At 48.5% G+C, this 24,591-nt stretch overlaps 1 protein-coding gene across 1 annotated transcript; it reads right to left on the reverse strand.

Annotated features, from left to right (window-relative positions):
* Positions 1 to 244: 244 nt before the first annotated feature.
* On the reverse strand, positions 245 to 23,104 carry LOC116986498. Its single transcript, XM_033042090.1, has 4 exons — positions 22,770 to 23,104; positions 19,795 to 20,657; positions 19,064 to 19,417; positions 245 to 605 (listed from the first exon to the last, which is right to left on the reverse strand). The coding sequence occupies exons 1-4, from the start codon at positions 22,777 to 22,779 to the stop codon at positions 321 to 323; spliced, it is 1,512 nt and encodes a 503-aa protein (XP_032897981.1). The 5' UTR covers positions 22,780 to 23,104; the 3' UTR covers positions 245 to 320.
* Positions 23,105 to 24,591: the final 1,487 nt, after the last annotated feature.

Here is a 24,591-nt window from a genome sequence, read left to right on the forward strand (position 1 = left end):
CCGTCAGTACAGGCAGGGTTGTAGGTTAACCCAGCGAGACAGGCAGAGTTGAGCTGCATTTAGCGCTGGATTGATCCTCCGAAGCCTCGCGTGTGTGTGTGCGCATGCGCGCGCGGCCGCCAAGAAATTGTGTCTCCCCTGTCCCCTCCATATTTTGATAGCGATTTCCGTGCCTGGTCCCATGTATCTATCTACATGGTATATGCCCCTTATACATTCATTGATGCTGACATGGCTGCCAATAGTTACTCTTTTACCAAGCTTTAATTACTTCTCATTTCTACCAGCTCTTCATAAGAAGGTGAGACAGACACGATGCTTTAATGTCCAGAGAAGGCTGAGGTGCCGTGTCCGTTACAGCTCTGTGAGGTTACTGTTGTGGAGGCCTGAGCCCCGCTGTTCTGCAGGAGTAGGTGCCTTGGCCACTGGGGTAAGGAGCAGATGTTGGGTGCCGAGGCTCCAGTGTTCCGGCAGGTGGAGGCGTGGCAGTCTCCCTGTCTGATGCTCATCAGGCCACTGTTGTCGTCTGAGCACTGCGAACACAGGGCTCTCTCCGGTGTCGACTGTGACTTGCACCGCGTGCCACACTGGTGCTGACAGGGCAACTGTAAAAGAAAGCACAGTCCCAATGAAGGCTGCACTCGTACAATATGAAACAGTATAGCACAGGAACAGGCCCTTCGGCCCACAATGGCTGTGCCAAACTTGATACCAAGACCATCTCTCGTCTACCTGCACAGAATCCATATCCCTGTCAATGTGGGCTCATCAACCAGTCGTTAAATAATGGCAATGATTGAAGCCATAAGAGGGGACATCTCACACACATCACTCAGTCCAACAGCAACACCTTTGGAAGTTCCAGCTATTCTTTTAATTGGCTATTGAGTTTCAGGAAGAAGTGGCTGGAATAGGCCATTCGGCCCTTCGAGCAAGCATCGACATTTAATGTGATCATGGCTGATCATCCCTAATCAGTATCCCGTTCCTTCTCCCCATATCCCCTGACTCCGCTATCTTCAAGAGCACTATCTAGCTCTCTCTTTAAAGCATCCAGAGAACTGGCCTCCACCGCCCTCTGAGGCAGAGAATTCCACAGACTCGCAACTCTCTGTGTGAAGAAGTGTTTCCTCGTCTCCATTCTAAATGGCTTACCCCTTATTCTTAAAATGTAGCCCCTGGTTCTGGGCTCCCTCAACATCGGGAACATGTTTCCTGCCTCTAGCGTGTCCAAATCCTTAATAATCTTATATGTTTCAATGAGATATCCTCTCATCCTTCTAAACTCCAGAGTGTACAAGCCCAGCTGCTCCATTCTTTCAGCATATGACAGTCCCGCCATCCCGGGAATTAACCTTGTAAACCTACGCTGCACTCCCTCAATAGCAAGAATATCTTTCCTCAAATTAGGGGACCAAAACGACACACAATACTCCTGGTGTGGTCTCACTAGGGCCCTATACAACTTCAGAAGGACCTCTTTGCTCCTATACTCAACTCCTCGTGTTATGAAGGCCAACATGCCATTCGCTTTCTTCACTGCCTGCTGTACCTGCAGTACCTTTCATTGACTGATGAACAAGGACACCCAGATCCCGTTGTACTTCCCCTTTTCCCAACTTGACGCCATTTAGATAGTAATCTGCCTTCCTGTTTTAGCTACCCAAGTGGATTACCTCACATTTATCCACATTAAACTGCATCTACCATGCATCTGCCCACTCACCCAACCTGTCCAAGTCACCGTGCATTCTCATAGCATCCTTCTCACAGTTCACATTGTCACACAGCTGTGTGAAATCTGCAAATTTGCTAATGTTACTTTGAATCCCTTCATCTAAATCATTGATGTATATTGTAAATAGCTGCGGTCCCAGCACCGAGCCTTGCGGTACTCCACTAGTCTCTGCCTGCCATTCTGAAAGGGACCCGTTAATCCCTACTCTTTGATTCCTGCCTGCCAACCAATTTTCTATCCATGTCAGCACTCTCTGCCCAATACCATGTGCCCTAATTTTGCCCACTAATCTCCTATGTGGGACCTTATCAAATGCTTTCTGGAAGTCCAGGTACACTACATCCACTGGCTCTCCCATGTCCATTTTCCTAGTTACATTCCAGAAGATTAGTCAAGCAAGATTTCCCCTTCGTAAATCCATGCTGACTGCTATCCAAATGTGCCTCTATTTCATCTTTTATAATTGACTCCAGCATCTTCCCCACCACCGATGTCAGGCTAAATGGTGTATAATTCCGTTTTCTCTTTACCGCCTTTCTTAAAAAGTGGGATAACATTAGCTACCATCCAATCCACAGGAACTGATCCTGAATCTATAGAACATTGGAAAATGATCACCAATGCATTCACGATTTCTAGAGCCACCTCCTTGAGTACCCTGGGATGCAGACCATCAGGCCCTGGGGATTTATCAGCCTTCAGCCCCATCAGTCTACCCAACACCATTTCCTGCCTAATGTGGATTTCCTTCAGTACCTCTGTCACCCCAGATCCTCTGGCACTAGTACATCAGGAAGATTGTTTGTGTCTTCCTAATGCCACAGTCCCACTTAGGAAACCTGAACGGAAACCTCTAGTAATCTTGCGCCCCACCCACGGTTTCCATGAGTCGCCAGAGGTTTTGGTCACTCGCCTGGAAAGCCTCGACCGAAGCGTGAGCTGCATCTACTGACCAAAGATCCTACAGGATCTTTGCTGACACACACACACACACACACACACACACACACACACACACACACACCACGAAGGTGGGGGCCAGGGACAGCGGAGGAGCGCTGTTTGCGCGATGAAAAGGAAGGTAAACGGCTGCCACAGAGCACGGTGAGTCCTTTAGAGAGCGCGGGGGGAGGAAGAGAAGGGGAAGAGAATGGGAGAGAAGGAGAGAGAAGGAGAGAGAAGGGGAGAGAAGCGGATAGAAGCGGAGAGAAGGGGGGTAGAAGGAGTGGAGACAGTTTTAAGAAGTTTAATAAAGTTAGCGGGCATTTTACCTTCCGGCGGATGTTCTAGGTTCCGAAAACCAAAGATCCTATAGGATCTTTGCTGAAAACTCCAATGGGCCAATCAAAATGGCCGGTCAGCGAAGGAGGTTGCCTTCGACTGCCGGTGAGTAAATAGCGGAGTGGAGTAAATACTCCACTGGCTTCGACCAAACGGCAACCTAATTTTAGTCGAGGCCGGTTTTGATTTTGTCGAAATAATCGCAGGAACATAGAAGAAGCCCCGATGAGGGAGAACCAGTGGAAGTGTTATATCTGGACTTTCAGAAGGCTTTCGACAAGGTCCCACATAAGAGATTAGTATACAAACTTAAAGCACATGGTATTGGGGGTTCAGTATTGATGTGGATAGAGAACTGGCTGGCAAACAGGAAGCAAAGAGTAGGAGTAAACGGGTCCTTTTCAGAATGGCAGGCAGTGACTAGTGGTGTACCGCAAGGCTCAGTGCTGGGACCCCAGCTATTTACAATATATATTAATGATTTGGACGAGGGAATTGAATGCAACATCTGCAAGTTTGCGGATGACACGAAGCTGGGGGGCAGTGTTAGCTGTGAGGAGGATGCTAGGAGGCTGCAAGGTGACTTGGATAGGCTGGGTGAGTGGGCAAATGCATGGCAGATGCAGTATAATGTGGATAAATGTGAGGTTATCCACTTTGGTGGCAAAAACAGGAAAATAAGACTATTATCTAAATGGTAGCCGATTAGGAAAAGGGGAGATGCAACGAGACCTGGGTGTCATGGTACACCAGTCATTTAAAGTAGGCAGGTACACAAAAATGCTGGAGAAACTCAGCGGGTGCAGCAGCATCTATGCAGCGACGGAAATAGGCAATGTTTCGGGCCGAAACCCTTCTTCAGACTGATAGGGGGTGACGGAGAGAGGGAAGGAAAAAGGAGGAGGAGGAGCCCGAGGGCTGAGGGATGGGCGGAGACAGCCCGAGGGCTGAGTAAGGGGAGGAGACAGCAAGGGCTAACAAAATTGGGAGAATTCAATGTGCATGCCCGCAGGATGCAGACTCCCCAAGCGGAATATGAGGTACTGTTCCTCCAATTTCCGGTGTTGCTCACTCTGGCCATGGAGGCCATGAAAGTAGGCATGCAGGTGCAGCAGGCAGTGAAGAAAGCGAATGGTATGTTAGCATTCATAGCAAAAGGATTTGAGTATAGGAGCAGGGAGGTTCTACTGCAGTTGTACAGGGTATTGGTGAGACCACACCTGGAGTATTGTGTACAGTTTTGGTCTCCAAACCTGAGGAAAGACATTCTTGCCATAGAGGGAGTACAGACTGATTCCTGGGATGTCAGGACTTTCATATGAAGAAAGACTGGATAGACTTGGCTTGTACTCGCTAGAATTTAGAAGATTGAGGGGGGATCTTATAGAAACTTACAAAATTCTTAAGGGGTTGGACAGGCTAGATGCAGGAAGATTGTTCCCGATGTTGGGGAAGTCCAGGACAAGGGGTCAAGTGTTTAAGGATAAAAGGGAAATCCTTTCGGACCGAGATGAGAAAAACATTTTTCACACAGAGCGTGGTAAATCTCTGGAACTCTCTGCCACAGATGGTAGTTGAGGCCAGTTCATTGGCTATATTTAAGAGGGAGTTAGATGTGGCCCTTGTGGCTAAAGGGATCAGGGGGTATGGAGAGAAGGCAGGTACAGGATACGGAGTTGGATGATCAGCCATGATCATATTGAATGGCGGTGCAGGTTCAAAGGGCCGAATGGCATACTCCTGCACCTATTTTCTATGTTTCTATGACTCCGCGGAAACCACTTTCGACCATTAGGGAGAGTGACCAAAACCTCCGGGAACCTCACGGAAACCTTGGGTGGGGCGCAAGGTCACCAGAGGTTTCCGTTCAGGTTTCCTAAGTGGGACAGGGGCATTAGTGAAGACAGATCCAAAGTACCTGTTCAACTCATCTGCCATTACCTTGTTCCCCATAATAAATTCATCTTTTTCAGTCTTCAAGCGTCCAACTTTGGTCTTGTAATTTTTTCCTCTTCACATACCTAAAGAAGCTTTTACTATCCTCCTTTATATTCTTGGCTAGCTGACCTTCATACCTCATCTTTTCTCCTCGTATTGCCTTTTTTGTTATCTTCTGTTGCTCCTTAAACATTACCCAATCCTCTTGCTTCCCGCTCATCTTTGCTATGTTGTACTACTTCTCTTTTATATTGATACTGTTCCTGACGTCCCTCGTCAGCCACGGTCACCCCTTACTCCCCTTGGAATCTTTCTTCCTCTTTGGAATGAACTGATCCTGCACCTTCTGTATTATTCCCAGAAATACCTGCCATTGTTGTTCCAATGTCATCCCTGCTAGGGCATCTTTCCAGTCAACTATGGCCAGCTCATGGCTCCATAGTCCCCTTTATTCAACTGTAACTTTGACACCTCCGATGCTAAGGAGACTATTGTCCATCGGGTCCCTGCGGCTTCCATCCATGCAATCCCATCAGTCCCATTTTCTTATTTCCCTGTGATCCTGCAAACTATTCTCTTTCCTATGTCCATCCACTCAGCTACACTAGAGCTAACTTATAGTAGTGAATTAACCAACAAGCATAATTTGGGATATGGGAGGAAACTAGAGCACCCAGTTGGAAACCCACACAACCAAAGGGATTACATGCAAACCACACAGAGCTGGAGGTGGGGATTGAACACAAATGGCCAGAGCTGTAATGCAACAGTACTATCTGAAACACTGCTTTGCTGCTGACTCGGTGCAGAAGGATCCAATTCTGCTACCTCCTTAAGAAAGCCTCTAAGACCCTGGTCTTGGCAAGGTTTACATTTCAATAATTTTTCAAATCACTTCTGTAAATTCCTGTTGAATTGCTATTGTCTTTCATGCAGCAGGCTTCGAAGACTAGAACCTTTCTCTCCATATTGTCATAGAGTAATACAGCGTGGAAACAGGCCCTTCAGTCCAACTTGCCCACACCGGCAAACATGTCCCAGCTACACTAGTCCCACCTGCACGCATTGGTTCACATCCTTCCAACCCTGTATAATATATGTACCTTTCTAACTTTCTTCGATTGTTCCAGCATCTGCAGTTCTTTCTTTAACTTTCCTAAACGTTGGAATAGTCCCAGCCTCAACCCCTTCCTCTGGTAGCTTGTTCCATACACCCACCACCCTTTGTGTGAAAAAGTTACCCCTCAGATTCCTATTAAATCTTTTCCCCTTCACCTTAAACCCATGTCCTCTGGTCCTCGAAGCACTGGGCAAGAGACTTTGTGCATCTACCCGATCTATTCCTCTCATGATTTATACATCTCTGTAACACCACCCCTCATCTTCCAGCATGCCTACTAAACCTCTCCCTATAGCTCAGACCCTCTAGTCCTGGCAACATCCTTGTAGATCTTCTCTGCATCCTTTCCAGCTTGACAACATCTTTCGTATAACATGGTGCCCAGAACTGAACACAATATGCTAAATGCGGCCTCAACAACGTCTTATACATCTGCAACATGATCTCCCAACTTCTATACTCAATACTCTGACTGATGAGCACCCTATCTATTTTGACCACCATATTCATCTTCAAGGAACCATGCACCTGCACTCACATTTCCCTCTGCTCTACAACACTCCCCAGAGCCCTGCCATTTCACTGTGTAGGTCCTGCCTATGTGGACTTCCCAAAATGCAACACCTATATTTCTCTGTATCCATCAACCAATCCTCAGCCCACCTGGCCAATCGAACAAGATGCTACTGCAATTTTTCACAACCCTCTTCACTAGCTGCAAAACTTGCTAATCTTGCCATGTATGTTCTCATCCAAATTATTGCCTGGGTTGCCTGGGTTTCAGCAACTAAGTTACAGAGAAAGGTTGAACAAGTTAGGGCTTTATTCTTTGGAGCGCAGAAGGTTAAGGGGGGACTTGATAGAGGTTTTTAAAATGATGAGAGGGATAGACAGAGTTGACGTGGAAAAGCTTTTCCCACTGAGAGTAGGGAAGATTCAAAAAAGGGGACATGACTTGAGAATTAAGGGACTGAAGTTTAGGGGTAACATGAGGGGGAACTTCTTTACTCAGAGAGTGGTAGCTGTGTGGAATGAGCTTCCAGTGAAGGTGGTGGAGGCAGGTTCGTTTTTATCATTTAAAAATAAATTGGATAGTTATATGGATGGGAAAGGAATGGAGGGTTATGGTCTGAGCGCAGGTATATGGGACTAGGAGAGATTATGTGTTCGGCATGGACTAGAAGGGTCGAGATGGCCTGTTTCCGTGCTGTAATTGTTATATGGTTATTGATATAGATGACAAACAGTGGGTGGCCCAGCACCGAACCCTGACGCGCACCACTAGTCACAGGTGTCCAGTCTGAGGAGAAACCTTCCACCATCACCCTCTGTTTCCATCCATGAGGCCAATTTTCAATCTATTCAGCTATCTCTCCTTGGATTCCATGCAATCCTGCCGTCCAAAGCACACGTTGGCTAGTTTCTGATTACTTTAATCTGTTGCTGCTTGCCTTGCTCCATTTTTCTACATAATTGATGGGGTGGGGATATTAACTGCCAATCTCCATTAGCCCTTGGGAAGATGGTGGGTGGTACAGTGAAGATCCCTCTCCCATGATACCAGGTGTTCCAGGACGAAGACCCGGCACCAGCAACAGCAACAGACATCCTAATGAAGGCATTTGAGGGGAACCTACTGGTGTTGGCACTCCCACAAGCCTGTTACCACTCTCCTTCTAACAAGTAGGTATCCCTAGCTTGAGATGAGGTATTGATGTAGCCAAGGCGAAGATCTCTAGTGCTTTTGAAATGTAGAATATTATTGTAGGGTTTGAAGGTCTGATGTGGAGTATGCCGGGGTTATTTGGAACCATTGGCCACAGTCTCAAAATAAGAGGTCAGCCATTCAAGAAGAGATGAGAAGAAACATTTTCACCCACAGGATGTTGAGCCATTGGAATTCTCTATACTCAAGGCAAGGATCGATCAAGTGATTTGGGATTTGTGGTGGAACGTGGTGCTGATATAACAGATTAGTCATGAATTAAATGTTGCAGCAGGCACAAGGGGTCAAATAGTCAGGCCAAGTCAAATCGAGATTAAGTGTCTAGAATGTTTCATTGTCATATGTACCAACAAGGGAACAATTAAATTCTTACTTACTGCAATTAAATTCTTACTTATTGGCTCATAATATGCAATCACGCACAGATAATATACGATAATCCAAAATACAATCAATTAAAAGCCGTAATAGTAGATAACCGTAGGTCTGTAACCGTGCAGAAAATGAAGACACAATCCATTGTGCGTCATAGTTGTTCAGGTTAGTGTTGTGTGGTGTTCAAGAGCCTGATAATTACTGGGAGAAAGTTGATCTTCAATCTGGTGATCACGGTTTGCCGACCGCTATACCTTCTTCCTGATGGTAGTAGCGAGAAGACACAGGTCCAGGTTATATTAACAATGCTTGTTTTAGGCAATAGCTCCTATAGATTCCTTGAATGGCAGAGTGGTCTGTATATGTGCTGGACAGGCAGTGTCTACTACTCTCTGTATTCTGCACAAGTACGGTAGGTACCGTTACAATCAAAATCTTCCTTGCAGTAGCTTTAAGTTTCTGGGCACTCACATTTCAGAAGACCTCACATGGTCCACAAACACCGCCGCGCTGGTCAAGAAGGCACAGCAACGACTGTTCTTCCTGAGGACATTAAAAAAGACTGGTCTGCCCCAACAGCTGCTGACAACGTTCTACCGCTGCACCACAGAGAGCATACTAACGTATGGCATCTCTGTGTGGTATCTCAGCTGCACGGAGGCGGAGAGGAGAGCTCTTCAGCGCGTCGTCAACAGAGCGCAGCGGATCATCGGGACAGAGCTACCAGCCTTGGAGGGCATCTACCACACGCAGTGCCTCAGGAAGGCCCTCAGCATCCATAAGGACTCATCACACCCCTGCCACGGTCTGTTTCAACTACTTCCCTCCGGCAGACGTTACAAGGCCTTCTACGCCCGAACCTCCAGACTCAGGAACAGTTTTATCCCAAGAGCTATAGCGGCTCTGAACCGGCCCTAATGAGTGCCCCCCCCACCCACCCCCTTTGGACAGTCTCCCTCAGATGGTCACGTCAATCAATTCAGCTTGTTTATTTATGTATTGTATTTATTTACCTTTCTTGTACATCAGTGGAGCTGCACACTAAATCTCGTTGCACTGACGTGCAATGACAATAAAAGATATATTATTATTATTATTATTATCACAGGCGCAGAGTGTCAGACAACATAAAACATGAATTATAAATTACAGTTTCTACAAAACTGAAAAAAAAGACTGCAAAAAACAGTGCAAAACACAATTAAATAAGTCCATGGTATTACAAGAGGTGGTCCAAGATAGGATTAGGAATTGTACGGGTTAGTTCAGGAACCTGACAGTTGTAGGAAAGTGTTCAAAAGGGAACTGCAGATGCTGGAATATCGAAGGTACACAAAATTGCTGGGGAAACTCAGCGGGTGCAGCAGCATCTATGGAGCGAAGGAAATAGGCGACGTTTCGGGCCGCAACCCTTCTTCAGACTGATGGGGGGTGGGGGAAAGAAAGAAGGAAAAGGGGAGGAGGAGGAGGAGCCCGAGGGCGGGCGGATGGGAGGGTGGGAGGAGACAGCTAGAGGGTTAAGGAAGGGGAGGAGACAGCAAGGGCTAGCCAAATTGGGAGAATTCTATGTTAATGCCATAAGGACGCAAGGTCCCCAGACGGAATATGAGGTGCTGTTCCTCCAATTTCCGCTGTTGCTCACTCTGGCAATGGAGGAGACCCAGGACAGAGAGGTCGGATTGGGAATGGGAGGGGGAGTTGAAGTGCTGAGCCACCGGGAGGTCAGGTAGGTTATTGCGGACTGAGCGGAGGTGTTCGGCGAAACGATCGCCCAACCTACGCTTGGTCTCACCGATGTAAATCAGCTGACATTTAGAGCAGCGGATGCAGTAGATGAGGTTGGAGGAGATACAGGTGAACCTTTGTCGCACCTGGAACGACTGCTTGGGACCTTGGATGGAGTCGAGGGGGGAGGTGAAGGGACAGGTGTTGCATTTCTTGCGGTTGCAACGGAAAGTGCCCGGGGAGGGGGTGGTGCTGGAGGGAAGGGAAGAATTGACGAGGGAGTTGCGGAGGGAGCGGTCTTTGCGGAAGGCAGACATGGGGGGAGATGGGAAGATGTGGCGAGTGGTGGGGTCACGTTGGAGGTGGCGGAAATGGCGGAGGATTATGCGTTGTATTTGCCGGCTGGTGGGGTGAAAGGTGAGGACCAGAGGGACTCTGCCCTTGTTGCGTGTGCGGGGATGGGGAGAGAGAGCAGTGTTACGGGGTATGGATGAGACCCTGGTGTGAGCCTCATCTATGGTGGCGGAGGGGAATCCCCGTTCCCTGAAGAACGAGGACATTTCCGATGCCCTGGTATGAAATGTCTCATCCTGGGAACAGATGCGGCGTAGGCGGAGGAATTGGGAGTAGGGGATGGAGTCTTTACAGGGGGCAGGGTGGGAAGACGTGTAGTCCAGATAGCCATGTGAGTCAGTGGGTTTGTAATGTATGTCGGTCAGGAGTCTGTCCCCTGCGATGGAGATGGTGAGGTCAAGGAATGGTAGGGACGTGTCGGAAATCGTCCAGGTGTATTGGAGTGCCGGATGGAAGTTGGTGGTGAAGTGGATGAAGTCAGTCAGTTGTGTGTAGGTGCAGGAGGTGGCGCCAAAGCAGTCGTCAATGTAACGGAGGTAGAGGTCGGGGATGGGGCCCTGGTACGTCTCGAACATGGATTGTTCAACGTACCCGACAAAGAGGCAGGCGTAGCTGGGGCCCATGCGTGTGCCCATAGCTACGCCTTGTGTTTGGAGGAAATGGGAGGAGTCAAATGTAAAGTTGTTGAGGGTGAGGACCAACTCCGCTAAGCGGAGGAGAGTGTGTGGCTGGGTATAGGTGCTAAGCGGAGGAGAGTGTCAAGGAAAGTAACTGTTCCTGAACTTGGTGGTGTGGGGCTTCAGGCTTGTGAATCTCCTGCCATCAGTGGCAAAGAGAAGAAAGCATGGTGGCATCTACACTAACTTCTGCTTCTTATGTTTTTATCTGTATTTTGTAGCTGTTGGCCGTGTGAATGAATAGTTAGGGAGCTGGACAGTGAGCCAGTCAAGGGGATCGTTATGTTTAGGATGATATCAAGCTCAATGCATATTGCTATATTTAAATTAATCAGGGTAAGTACAGAGTATTAATCCTTTAATTTGGAGTTGGTGAAAGGGTTTCAAGAGGTGAGTGACTGGTACTGGATACCAAGGTCCTGTTTATGGCTGGTCCTGGTAGGTTTCTGCCCAATAGTGCTATCCAGCTCATTGAATGGAGGGGGGACTGTGATGATAACACATTGAGAGAAAACATTAGAACCTCCACGGTAGACAAAATTGCTGGAAAAACTCAGCAGGTACGGCAGCATCTATGGAGTGAAGGAAATAGGCAACGTTTCGGGCCTTTGGGTTTCGGCCCGAAACGTTGCCTATTTCCTTCGCTCCATAGATGCTGCTGTATCCGCTGAGTTTCTCCACCAATTTTGTGTACCTTCGATTTTCCAGCATCTGCAGTTCCTTCTTGAACATTAGAACCTCCACCTTTAGAGATGGCCACTGCCTGCTGTTGTGTAGTGCCCTTGGCTGAATACTTCCTGTTCTTGCTGCCTGCAGGCACGGCAGGACCTATGATTCATATTGATTTGTGGAGTCATACAACCAAGATGTGATCGTAAAATGGAAGATCATCCATAAAGAGCTGAAGATGGTTGGTCCCTGAGGATCTCCTGGGATCATTGACCCCCAACAAATATGCACATCTTCCACTTTGCAAATATGACAATATCCGTTAATTAATTTGTTGGATGAACACTTTGATCATTTATTCTCCACCTCTAAATGCCCCAGGACTGAGGAAGCAGTTCACAGTCGACCACATGGATAGGCCTAGATTCACAAACAAGTCCGATCGGGTAATGACCAGATTTTCTTCACTGAAGGACAACCTTGGTGAAACAAATGGGATTTTATGAAAATATTCTAGTTTGTGGCTACTGTCACCAAGGCTGTTTTGGGTAAAATTCCACAATGGTATCGTACAAAATCGTGAGAGGCATAAATAAGGTGATTGGTCACTGTCTTATTTCTAGGGTATAGTCCAGAACTGGAAGGTATTAGTTTACAGAGAGAATGTAAAGATCCACAAGGAAAGTGATCTTGCTGGTTGTCTACTAGACCACTTGGACAACAAGACCACATACATCAGGCTGTTGTACAACAACCACAGCTCTACTAACGTTATGGTCTGGTTACCTAGTATTACTGATTATTAATTTGATTTGTATATTTATTTGTGTTATTGCATTAACAAGGCCCGTAAACCTATAGCAAGTAAGAATTTCACTGCTTTGTTGCTGGTACAATCAAATGCTTTAGTCTTGACTGTTAATTTTCTCTCCTTGGTTCTTGGTTTCTTGGTTCTCCAAAATATTCCAAATGGAATTTAAACTGGAAGTGGTGAAGGGAGGGCTTAAGCCAGAAAGGGTTATTGGGAAGAAAGAGCTACTTTAAATTTAGTTGCATCTGGTTGGGTAACTATAGTAGGGTGGAGATTATTCCATGCTTTAATTGTGCGGGGGAAGAACGAATTGCTGTACACATCTGTCTTTGTAGCTGGGATCACAAATTGGATCGAATGCCTGTCTGACATTGATGTATACGAGTCTGCACATCTCTCTCTCGCTCTCAATCAGCCCCCCACGTTTCAGACTGCATGTAATTATCCTCTCTCTCTGCTTGTGAGAGCGCATGTGTCTCCCTCTGTTTTTCCCACTCTTCATCTGTGTCAGACTACAGGTGTTACTGCCTGTTCTTTCTCTCCCTTCCTCTCGAAGTGCATCTTTGTGTGTGTGTGTGTGTGTGCGCACGCCACTCCTCCTGTGTAACCCTATACATCTCTCGTTCCCTGTTTACATATACAACTGTACTTGTGCCTCTTTCTATCATGTATGTGTGAGGGTGGACAAGCGCATGAGTGTGAAAAGACAACTAAAGGGTTCTCTGTCTCCCTCTCTCAGCCTCTATGTCAAACTACAAGTGTCTCACTGCAGACTCTTATACATCAATGTCAGACAGAGAGAAAATTAAGTCAATAGTAGAACATTTGATTGCACCAGCTACAAAGCAGTGAAATTCTTACTTGTTACAGCTTTACGGACCTTGTTAATGCAATAACACAAATAAATATACAAAACAAATTAATAAGCAGTAATACTAGGTAACCAGGCCATAACGTTAGTAGAGCTGTGGTTGATGTACAATAGCCTGATGTATGTGATCTTGTTGGCCAAGTGGTCTAGTAGACAACCAGCAAGATCACTTGAAGAAGGGTTTCGGCCCGAAACGTCGCCTATTTCCTTCGCTCCATAGATGCTGCTGCACCCGCTGAGTTTCCCCAGCAATTTTGTAGATCACTTTCCTTGTGGTCTTTACACTCTCCATTCATTGTGACCATGGCTGATCATCCACAGTCAACAATTTACAGCAGCCATTTTTACCAGCTGCTCATCTTTGGGAAGAACCCACACGATGGAAGGTTTGTCAACGGCATTTAATGGAACGTTCTTGTACACCTGGAACAAAGCAATGAAATTCTTACTTCCGGCAATTTTACAGACAAATGACCAGACCATAATAGTGCAAAACCAAAGCATGTCATGCTACTAAAAGTCCATGTAGATCTCAGTTGCTGAGGTGGCTTTGTGTCTGCAGTGGGATGTGAACTTCTGACTCCCACTCAGAGAAAGTGAGTGCTATCCATGGAAGGATGCGCACAGGCACGGAGTTAGACAAACACACAGACACAGAGACAGACATGAGTTAGACAAACACCAGGACAGAGAGACATACACAGACAGAGTTAAACACAGTTAAACAGACACAGAGTTAAACAGATACAGACACAGACCCAGTCACAGAGCTAGAGAGATACAGACACATAGCCAGCTAAAGACAGAGACCCAGAGTTAGACAGATACAGACACAGAGACAGAGTTAGATAGGCACAGAGCTAGTAGACATAGACACAGTTAGGCAGGGAGATGGGCGCATGTTGACATGGTGCACATCTTTGCAGCGCACACACACTTGCAGAGGGATAACATTGTGGATTGACATTGAGTTTTGAGGTGCTTTTTTCTACCTGACCCCCACCCTTGGTCCAGTACCCGCGGCAAGAGCTTGCACTGGCTAGACCACCCAGGATGCAATGCAAGACCAGGTGTGGCCACTTATCCCTGAAGCCACTGCCAGTCAGCGGGGTCACAGGGTCAGCTCCCAGCTCCCAGGTCAGTCATTCCCACAGGAGCAAATATTGGTTTGCTGCATTGGGAGTATTGCATGCAGTTCTGGGTGCCCATTTACAGGAAGGATGTGGAGGCTTTGTAGAGGGTGCAGAGGTTTACCAGAATGCTGTCTGGATTATAGGGTATTAGCTACAGCGAAAGGTTGCGTAGATGGAGTGTTTTCTCTGAAATGATAGAGGTTGAGGTGAGACCTGATAGGAGGATATAAAATCATGACAGAATCTTTTTCCCAGGTTGATAATGCCCTACACCAAGGGAATGGCTATAAGTGAGAGGGGAAATGTTTGAAGGAGAAACGTTTGAAGGGCGGTCACGGTGGCGCAGCCTTACAGTGAATGCAGCACTGGAGATCCAGGCTCGATCACCACTACGGCTGCTGCCTATACGGAGTTTGTTCGTTCTCCCCATGGGTTTTCTCCGAGATCTTCGGTTTCCTTCCACACTTAAAAGACTTACAGGTTTGTAGGTTAATTGGATTTGTAAATGTAACAATTGTCCCTAGTGGGTGTAGGATAGTGTTAATGTGTGGGGATCGCTGGTCGGCGCGGACCTGGTGGGCCAAAGGGCTTGTTTCCACTCTGTTTCTCTAGACTAAACAAATATGTGGTGATTTTGTTTTACACACTGAGTGTGGTGGGTGCCTGGAACACGCGTGGGGGAGTGGCATTTAAGAGGCGTTCAGATAGACACATGCATATTCAGGGACTTGATCGTACAAGCAAAGGAGATCAGTTTAACGGCGCATGTTTGGCATAAAAGTTGTGCTGTACTGTTTGTTCTATGCTCCATCTCTGGGCGTCAGCCCTGAATGTAAAACAGCTGTACCCTCCGAAACCCAGGGAAGCACAGGATTGCTGTGCAGGAGGGCGTTCGGTTACCGAGGCTTTTGACTCTACTGGGGTAATTCTGGTCAGTTGCCGCCCCCTCTTCCCCTGTGTTCACCACCATTCCGGCCGTGTCTGGCAGTTTACTTGCGACTGACGTTGGGCATTCGACCAGGGGTGGGGACACAGCCTGAGATTTTTCAACCACCTCCATCCACCTCACCCCTGGCTGATGTCACCCCATCAGCCCCACAGTCGGGATAGCCTTCCTCCCGATGCAACTCGGCCCACTGTCAGCCCAGATACCCGGCGGGAGCAACACCAGCCCAGCACTGTTTATATCTGAGAGCTGAGGTCCCGCAGTAACGACCCATCACACGCCCTCGTCACCCGGCTCCCCACCCGCACACTAGAGATAGGCTGATGATGGCCGTGTGAGCCGTCTTGCACATAGGTCCAGAGGGATTGGTCAAGGGGAATAGGATAGAGTCGAGGAATGTGGAGATGAATTCAGTGGGATAGGAGCAGGCAAAACAATGGAGTCTGCCACAGCAGTTGTGTTTATGTATTTTGCGTAGAAGGTAAAATCGGGCTGTGTGGGGTTGGGGAATGATAAGGTTGGATGGAGGCTGTGGAGGGCAGAAAGCCCGAAGTAATAAAATCAGAAGTAGTCATATTTTGCTTGGGCAGATTGGTATGAATATTGATTTCTCTACCTTCAAGTAACACTTGCTTTCTTCTAGGCTGTGGGCTGAGGAACTTTTTCATTCAAGTTCGTGACCCAACTCACGGAACTACCTGAATTTTTAACATATTGTGTAAAAATATGATATAAATCATTCCTGAAACACGTCAAGACCAAAACCTGCACTTTTTAAAAAAATATGAGAAAAACCTCCAATTTTGCGAGTGGTAATGGTCCAATCAATGCACGTTTGACATTGAGGTTGGACACAAATTGATCAATCCCGCGCTTTGTTTTATGGTTGCTAGGCAGCGAGCACTCTGGGATCATGGCTGCCTCCTCATTACATCAAAACAATAACAAGGTTTCCAAGGAATAAAGGTAATGCTAACCTTGCTGATCGTTTCAATTGATTTATCTTGATAAAGTTATGATGCGAACTGTTAAATAAAAATGATAAATAACAAATGCAGAGCTAGGTTTAGGATTTGGGATTAGGGTCGGTCAGTCGGCTATTCGGTCATTCAGTCGGTCGGTCAGTCGGTCGGTCAGTCAGTCAGTCAGTCAGTTGGTCAGTCAGTTGGTCAGTCTGTAGGTAGGGCTGTCGGTAGGCCGATGGTTGCTGTGGAGGATCGGTCAGGCCGTTGGGCCGCCGGTAGGTGCTGCGAGTGATCAGACTGCCGGTGTGGCAGCGAGTGGTCGGACGGCCAGCGGGTGCTGCGAGTGGTCGGTCGGTCTGTCGGTAGGCCGTTGTGGCAGCGAGCGAGCGGGCAGACTGACGGAGCTGGTGCTATGAGGGTGCTGAAGGCGGCCCGGGCGGCGTGCAGGGCAGTGCTGCTCCCCACCATCATCACCATGATGATCCAGAAGGGCATGCTGGGTGAGGTGGACACGCTGCAGGGTCCCACGTACGTAGCCCGCAGCTGGTCCCAAAGCGGCTCCAGCTCCAGCCGTGAGCAGTTCTGGAAGGGGCGGGGGGGGGGGCGGGTTAAGCATTTTCCTGTCAGTGGAAGATGCCTTAGCCTTCCCCCAGCCTGGCATTGCCCAAGTCCCACTATGGCCGTGACCCCCACTCTGCACACTGGCAGTCAGTGGTGTTCAGTAAACGGGGGAACCCACAGGTACTGACCTCACCCATTAATTTCGCTGGTTCAGGAGCCAGAACTCTGCAGCAGTCTCATTCAAAATACCCACTCACAATTATATTCATTACTAGACTAAGTGGGACCCGTTGGGTCCCAGCATCACACGGGAGGGCTGGTCACCAACGCAATATTCCACCTCTCCACCAATTCCAATACTGCTCGCCAGTGTGGGGGGGCTGTCTGTTGCGCTAGTATGGGTGTTGCGTGCCAAAGGTACTGGTTTCCAGAGGGCTAGTATAGACATTGTGGGCCGTATGGATGCTTGGGCAGGCATGCAACTGTTGCAACGATTTTAAAAGCCAAGCCAAGGCAAACAATTGGGCTGCAGCCACCTGACAACCAAAATTCATTTTATGAACACAAACCTGTTAAAAAAGGAGAGGCAAACAATTGGGCTGCAGATACCCGACAACCAAAATTCATTTTGTGAACACAAACCTGTTAAAAAGGCGAGGCAAACATTTGGGCTGCAGACACCCGACAACCAAAATTCATTTTGTGAACACAAAATTGTTAGGTTCATGAGATTGATCCCTGGGATGGCGGGACTGTCATATGAGGAAAGATTGAAAAGACTAGGCTTGTATTCACTGGAGTTTAGAAGGATGAGTGGGTGTCTTATAGAAACATATAAAATTATAAAAGGACTGGACAAGCTAGATGCAGGTAAATGTTCCCAATGTTGGGCGAGTCCAGAACCAGGGGCCACAGTCTTAGAATAAAGGGGAGGTCATTTAAAACCTTTTCACCCAGAGAGTTGTCAATTTGTGGAATTCCCTGCCACAGAGGGCAGTGGAGGCCAAGTCACTGGATGGATTTAAGAGAGAGTTAGATGGAGCTCTAGGGGCACGGGTTATTGATTGGGGACGATCAGCCATGATCGTAATGAATGGTGGTGCTGGCTCGAAGGGCTGAATGGCCTCCTCCTGGCACCTATTTTTTATGTTTCTATAAATTTAAATAGTTTAAATAGATCTCAGCACGGAATTAGGCTCCCCATGATGTAATATGATGGATAGACTCGGCTTGTACTCACTAGAATTTAGAAGATTGAGGGGGGATCTTATAGAAACTTACAAAATTCTTAAGGGGTTGGACAGGCTAGATGCAGGAAGATTGTTCCCGATGTTGGGGAGGTCCAGAACAAGGGGTCACAGTTTAAGGATAAGGGGAAAATCTTTTAGGACCGAGATGAGAAAAACATTTTTCACACGGGGAGTGGTGAATCTCTGGAATTCTCTGCCACAGAAGGTAGTTGAGGCCAGTTCATTGGCTATATTTAAGAGGGAGTTAGATGTGGCCCTTGAGGCTAAAGGGATCAGGGGGTATGGAGAGAAGGCAGGTACAGGATACTGAGTTGGATGGTCAGCCATGATCATATTGAATGGCGGTGCAGGCTCGAAGGGCCTAATGGCCTACCCCTGCACCCATTTTCTATGTTTCTATGTAATATGGTTATTGGACTAGATGGCGCTTACATTTTCGATCTCATTTTCTAATTAGTTTAATTAATTAATGTGCACCTTTTGGCACTGACGATTTATGACTTCCTTCTCAATTATATTTTATCTAAATCTGTCCAAAATTTCATGTAGTTCCGAGACATGGGTCACGAAAGTTAAATTGTAGACACATTTTCAATGCCCTCCTGATTAATTATACTGTTTGCATGCCTTGTTGTCACCAACCCTCAGCCAGCCATTAACCATTTTACATTTCCTTGATCATCATCTGCTTTGATCTGTTTTCATACCTTACATTCCTCTTTGTACCCTTCCATATATCTAGTCCCCTTCTCCCCTGACTCTCAGTCTGAAGAAGAGTCTCGGCCCGAAACGTCACCCATTCCTTCTCTATAGAGATGCTGCCTGTCCCGCTGAGTTACTCCAGCATTTTGTCTCCTACCCCTACTACCCCCCCCCCCCCCCCCCCCGGGCTCTGACCCCAGCCCCACCACCCCGCCCCTCACCTGTCCATTCAGCCACGACGAGTCCTCCCCGAAGGGGCTGTTGTGCTCGCAATCGGCTTCCTGCTTCTGGTGCCTCTGCATAAAGCACTTGTTCCTGTGCGGCCGCCGGGCCTGGCACTCCTTCTGCTTGCTCTGGGTGGACGAACTCAGCCAGGACGTGTCGCCTCTGGGGAAAGTGGCGCCGCCAGCCAGCTTAGCCCCGCAGCCCAAACACACGCCGGCGCCGCCGCCGCCGCCGCCACCGCCGCCGCATTGCTGCCGGCCCGCTCTGGCTGCCACCCGCCGCTCGTTGCATCCGCCGCCGTGACTACAGTAGCCACAGTCGCACCTCCCGGGCTTCTGAAGATGACATTCCTTTAGTGCGGACAGAAGAGAGACACAAAAAGCTGGGGTAACAGCGGGACAGGCAGCAACATCTCTGGAGAAAAGGAATGGGTGGTGTTTCTGGTCGAGACCATTCAGTCAGAGTCGGGGGAGAGGGAAACGAGAGATATAGATGGTGGTGTTTAAGAAGGAGCTGCAGATGCTGGAAAATCGAAGGTAGACAAAAGTGCTGGAGAAACCCAGCGGGCATCTAAGGAGCGAAGGAAATAGGCAACGTTTCGGGCCGAAACCGATGCTGGTGTAGAGAGATAGAGAACAATGAATGAAAGATATGCAAAAAAGTAACGATTATAAAGGAAGCAGGCCATTCATTGTTAGTAGTGTGTCAGGTGAGAACGCTTGCTTACCTGCTGCGTCTTGGACGAGGCGCAGAATTCATCTTCTGCCGACGCCAACATTCCCGACTGCAGGACGGACGGCTTGTAGGACAGGCAGGTGGTCCCCAGATCATCCTTCTCCCGGACATACAGGTCGTCGCACGGGCTGCTGCACTTGACCTGGCCGCCCATCTCCCTGCAGCCGCCCATCTCCCTGCAACCGCCCATCTCCCTGCAACCGCCCATCTCCCTGCAGCCGCTCATCTCCCTGCATCCCCCCATCTCCCTGCAGCCGCTCATTTCCATGCAGCCGCCCATGTCCCTGCAGCCGCCCGGCGGCTCCTCGTCCCTGTGAACTCCCATACCAAACAGGCTGCAGCCCCCCTTCATCTTGGGCGGCGACGCGGCCGCATCCCGCGGGCTCCTGGTGGCGTGGGGCCGGTTGCGGTCTCGTAGGCTGCAGAGAGGGAAGGGTCTGATGTAGGGGCCCGCCCCTCGCTCCTCCACTTCAAACATGCTTGTCCTTTGCAAGAAGCATTTCCTCGGCTGTTCGTCCATTCCGCACAGCCCCGATTTCTGAGCGCAGGAAAACAAGGGTTCTGGGAAGATGGCAGTCTTGGCTAAGGTGCCGCACTTGCAGGAGCTGTAACAGCCTGTCGGGCAGACGGTTACCCAGTCGTGGTCGTCCTGGGAACACGATCGCTTATGCGGCTCCTTCCTCCCGTGTTTCGGCGAGTGTCGGTGCGTGGACTCGGCGCTGTCCTCGCACAGGTGTAGTTTCTGCTCACAGCAGCACAGCACCGCCTCCTCGCATCCCGGGCTCGACCTACACACGTAAACAAACGGTTCGCAGTCTCTGTAAACGGCAGAAGATGGGGAGCCGCAATCATTCTCTGCAACACACAATCACAGCCAGTCGGACACAATGAGTGACAGTGGGAGCATCCTCCCGTCAACCACCCGAGCACGGAGCACCTGCTCTCTTATCTAATGCCTCACCCAGCGACACGGTGACCGAGGTGCCTCTCCCTGAATCTCATAGCTTCTGATACTATTGTGTTGGAAAGAACTGTAGAAGTTGGGAGATCATGTTGCAGTTGTATAAGACGTTGGTGAGACAGCATTTAGAATATTGTGTTCAGTTCTGGGCACCATCTTATAGGAAAGATACTGTAAAGCTTGAAAGGGTTCAGAAAAGATTTACGAGGATGTTGCCAGGACTAGATGATGTTAGCTATAGGGAGAGGTAGGCTGGGTCTCTATTCCTTGGAGCGAAGGAGGTTGAAGGATGAGCTTAAAGAGGTGTACAAAATAGATCAGGTAGATGCAGAGTCTCTTGCCCAGAGTAGGGGAATTGAGGACCAGAGGACATAGGTTCAAGGTGAAGGGGAAAATATTTAATAGGCTTCTGAGGGGTAACCTTTTCACACCGAGAGTGGTGGGTGAATGGAACAAGCTGCCAGATGAGGTAGTTGAGGCTGGGACTATCCGAACGTTTAAGGAAACAGACAGGTACATCGATAGGACAGGTTTGGAGGGATATGGACAAGCGCAGGCAAGTGTTGGCCGGTGTGGGCAAGTTGGGCCAAAGAGCTTGTTCAACACTATATCACTCTATGAGCATTTGAGTTTAGGAGCAAGGAGGTCCTACTGCAATCACAGTTTAAGGATAAGGGGGAAATCTTTTAGGACCAAGATGAGAAAATCATTTTTTACACAGAGAGTGGTGAATCTGTGGAATTCTCTGCCATAGAAGGTAGTTGAGGCCAGTTCATTGGCTATATTTAAGAGGGAGTTAGATGTGGCCCTTGTGGCTAAAGGGATCAGGGGGTATGGAGAGAAGGCAGGGATGGTATACTGAGTTGGATGATCAGCCATGATCATATCGAATGGTGGTGCAGGCTCGAAGGACCGAATGGCCTACTCCTGCACCTATTTTCTATGTTTCTATGACCCCTGGTGAGACCACACCTGGAATATTGTGTGCCATGTTGGTCTCCTGATTTGAGGAAGGACATGATGGCTATCACCAGGTTCATTCCCGGGATGGCGGGATTGACATATGATGAAAGAATGGGTCGACTGGGCTTGTATTCATTTAGAAGGATGAGAGGATATCTGATAGAAACATATACAATTCTTAAAGGATTGGACAGGCTAGACGCAGGAAAAATGTTGCCAATGTTGGGGGAATCCAGAACCAGGGGTCACAGTTTAAGAATAAAGGGTACAAGATGAGGAAAAGCTTTTTCACCCAGAGAGTTGTGAATCTGCCACGGAAGGCAGTGGAGGCCAATTCACTGGATGTATTCAAGAGGGAGTTAGATATAGCTCATAGGGATAAAGGAATCAAGGGATATGGGGGAAAACAGGAACAGGGTACTGATCTTAGATAATCAGCTATGATATTGAATAGCATTGCTGGCTCGAATGGCCTGCTCCTCCACCTATTTGTCTATGTTTCCACTCTATGGAATCCATTCAGTGCAATTCAGAAACATAGTGATGATCATTTGGAAATATTACACACTTCGGGACCAGGCAGAGTAAACACAGAGTCAGGAGGGAATGGGCTCAGCTTCAAAATCAAGAGGAGCCCGTTTAAAACTGAGCGCTTCTTCTCGCAGAGGTTTACAAGCTCTCTATCACAGAGACGGGGGGGGGAGTAAAGTCCACTGGTATATTTAAGGCTGAGATAGCTAGACACATATAGTTAGTGTCCCACCCTAACCACACCCGTCTCTCACCATTCCCACCACACCGCCTGCCCACACCCACCATATACCTATTATCCGTCGCCTCTCTGCCCACACCTCACCACCTACACGCCGCCCCTTCCTACCCACACCCCATCCCTTGTCACTGATCCGTGACCATCACCCTTCCCTGCAAACACTCGATGCCACTGCCCTCATCCCCCAGCACCCTTCCCTCGCCACCACCCCCAGCCCCGATCCCTCTCCCTCACCTCCGTTTGTCCACTTGCCCGCCCCTCCCTCCCTCACCTCGCTGCATCGCCGAGCCGCTCCCTCTTCCCGCGGGTCCTCTCCCGGCCGCGGCTGGGCGCCAGCCATCACCTCAGCGCCACGTCACAAGCACCAGGGCCTGAGCTCAAACAGCGGCCCCGGCCTCGGGCCTGACCCCCGGCCCGCCCATGTGCCTGCCCCTCATCCCCCGAACCTCAATCCGGACCACCACGAACCCCTGATTCCCACCTTCCTAACCGTGAACTCGTCGACCTCGAATCCCCAGACCAAGATCCTGACCTTGAGCACCTCCCGCCCCTTGAACTCCAGCCTGGAGACACCCTTCACCTGAACTCCCACACCGTTGATCCCTGGACCCCCAGTCCACGTCCCTTAACCACAAGCAATGGTCACCCCAAAACCCATCTCCCATCAGATTATTAACCCCCAGATATTGACCCAAATCTTCAATGCACTAATAAGGCAGGAATGACCCACACATGCTGGCCTCAGAATCCCTCCCACCCCCGACTCCACAGAACCTGAACCCATGGATCCTGAGCTTCCAATGCCGCACCTGGAGTATGGATGTCAGTCTGCTTAACCGGGCCAAGTCTGTAGCTCAGGATCCAATGACCCCAAGCTTCTGCCCCAGTGTCTCAGCTCCGATCTCCAAAAGCCAGGTTCAGAATTTCCAGATCCTAATTGTGAACTCCCAATGTGAAAAGTCCCGTGTGCCCCTGGAGACGGAACAAGCGGTGTCCACGGGGACTGGAGGCCTTCCGTGAACGCTAGTCGCCGCGGGAGGTCGAGTGTATTGTTGATAAAATTGGTAATAATTTAAATTGATAACTTTGTAAACAGCCAATATAGACAGCCTTTGATTGTGATACTACTCTGTATTTTTTGTTTGTTTTGAATAAAAGCACTTGGTATTATTAAAATAAAGAACAGTTTGGATCCATTTTCACCCTTGGTGAATCTAGTCTTGTTTCGTAACTGACAATATAACTGCCCTTGGTGTTCCCATCCAAGTATTGCCCGTAGGGCAGAATGAAGAAGTGCAGCAGTCAGCAGCGATTGAATCTAGCAGGGCCAGATTCAATCGTGTGGTGAGGTCAATGGCTGGGGTGGCACTGGTTAGTATCAGTGGCCCGGCCCTCGCTGTATTGATCACGGCGCCTCCCCAGGGAGAGAGAGGGGTGGAGCCGGGGTTGTGTGCGTGAAGCACGGCGACTGGAGGGGCGGGAGCGTTGCCCCGCAGGGCCGGCCTTAGGAGGGCCGAATTGGGAACAATTTTGGTGAGCCCCAGGTTCCCAGCCAAAGTCTGTAGAATCATAGAAATACAAATAAAGTCTATTTATAGACTTTATATCTCTATGGTAGAATGGAAAGTAATAAAAATGTGTGCTTTAAAAGTGCCTGCGAGTTATTGGACCAAACAGATCTAAACTACATCTATCTATATTACTAAAAAGTCTGATCTTGACCGCTTTTGGCACACTGTACTGCAATTTCCGAGAGAACGCCGCCACCTAAGGCCACCCCGCTCAGAGCCCCCCTCCGCCTTCCTGGACCGGAGGATCTTTCCTATCTATGAAAAACCAGAGAGATATTAATGTTTTTTAAATAATTCCCCATTCTCTCTCTCTGCTGCCCCCGCTGGAGGGACTATAAAACCAGGAAGTGGTGTGCCTCACTCAGTCTCTGCAAGATGGAGGAAGCCAGAGGGTCACGTCTCTCTGAGCTCTGAATAACATCCATATTTGAACAAATGTCTACTCAACTGTGAGTCCCCTTAATGTGGTTTGAAAATGAAAATATGGTTTGTTTGAAGTTGAAAGGCACCACTTGCTGCAAA

This window comes from Amblyraja radiata, chromosome 23, assembly GCF_010909765.2.
Source record: "Amblyraja radiata isolate CabotCenter1 chromosome 23, sAmbRad1.1.pri, whole genome shotgun sequence".
NCBI lineage: Eukaryota > Metazoa > Chordata > Chondrichthyes > Rajiformes > Rajidae > Amblyraja > Amblyraja radiata.

Bases quoted from the DNA above. Each gene is read 5' to 3' on its own strand.
- LOC116986498 (XM_033042090.1), bottom strand. The intron at 19,418-19,794 runs GTAAGCAAGCGT...TCCGCACTAAAG, and splicing joins CCTCGTCCAAGACGCAGCAG to GAATGTCATCTTCAGAAGCC. The intron at 606-19,063 runs GTGAGGGGCGGG...TTTCTTTTACAG, and splicing joins CGTCGTGGCTGAATGGACAG to TTGCCCTGTCAGCACCAGTG.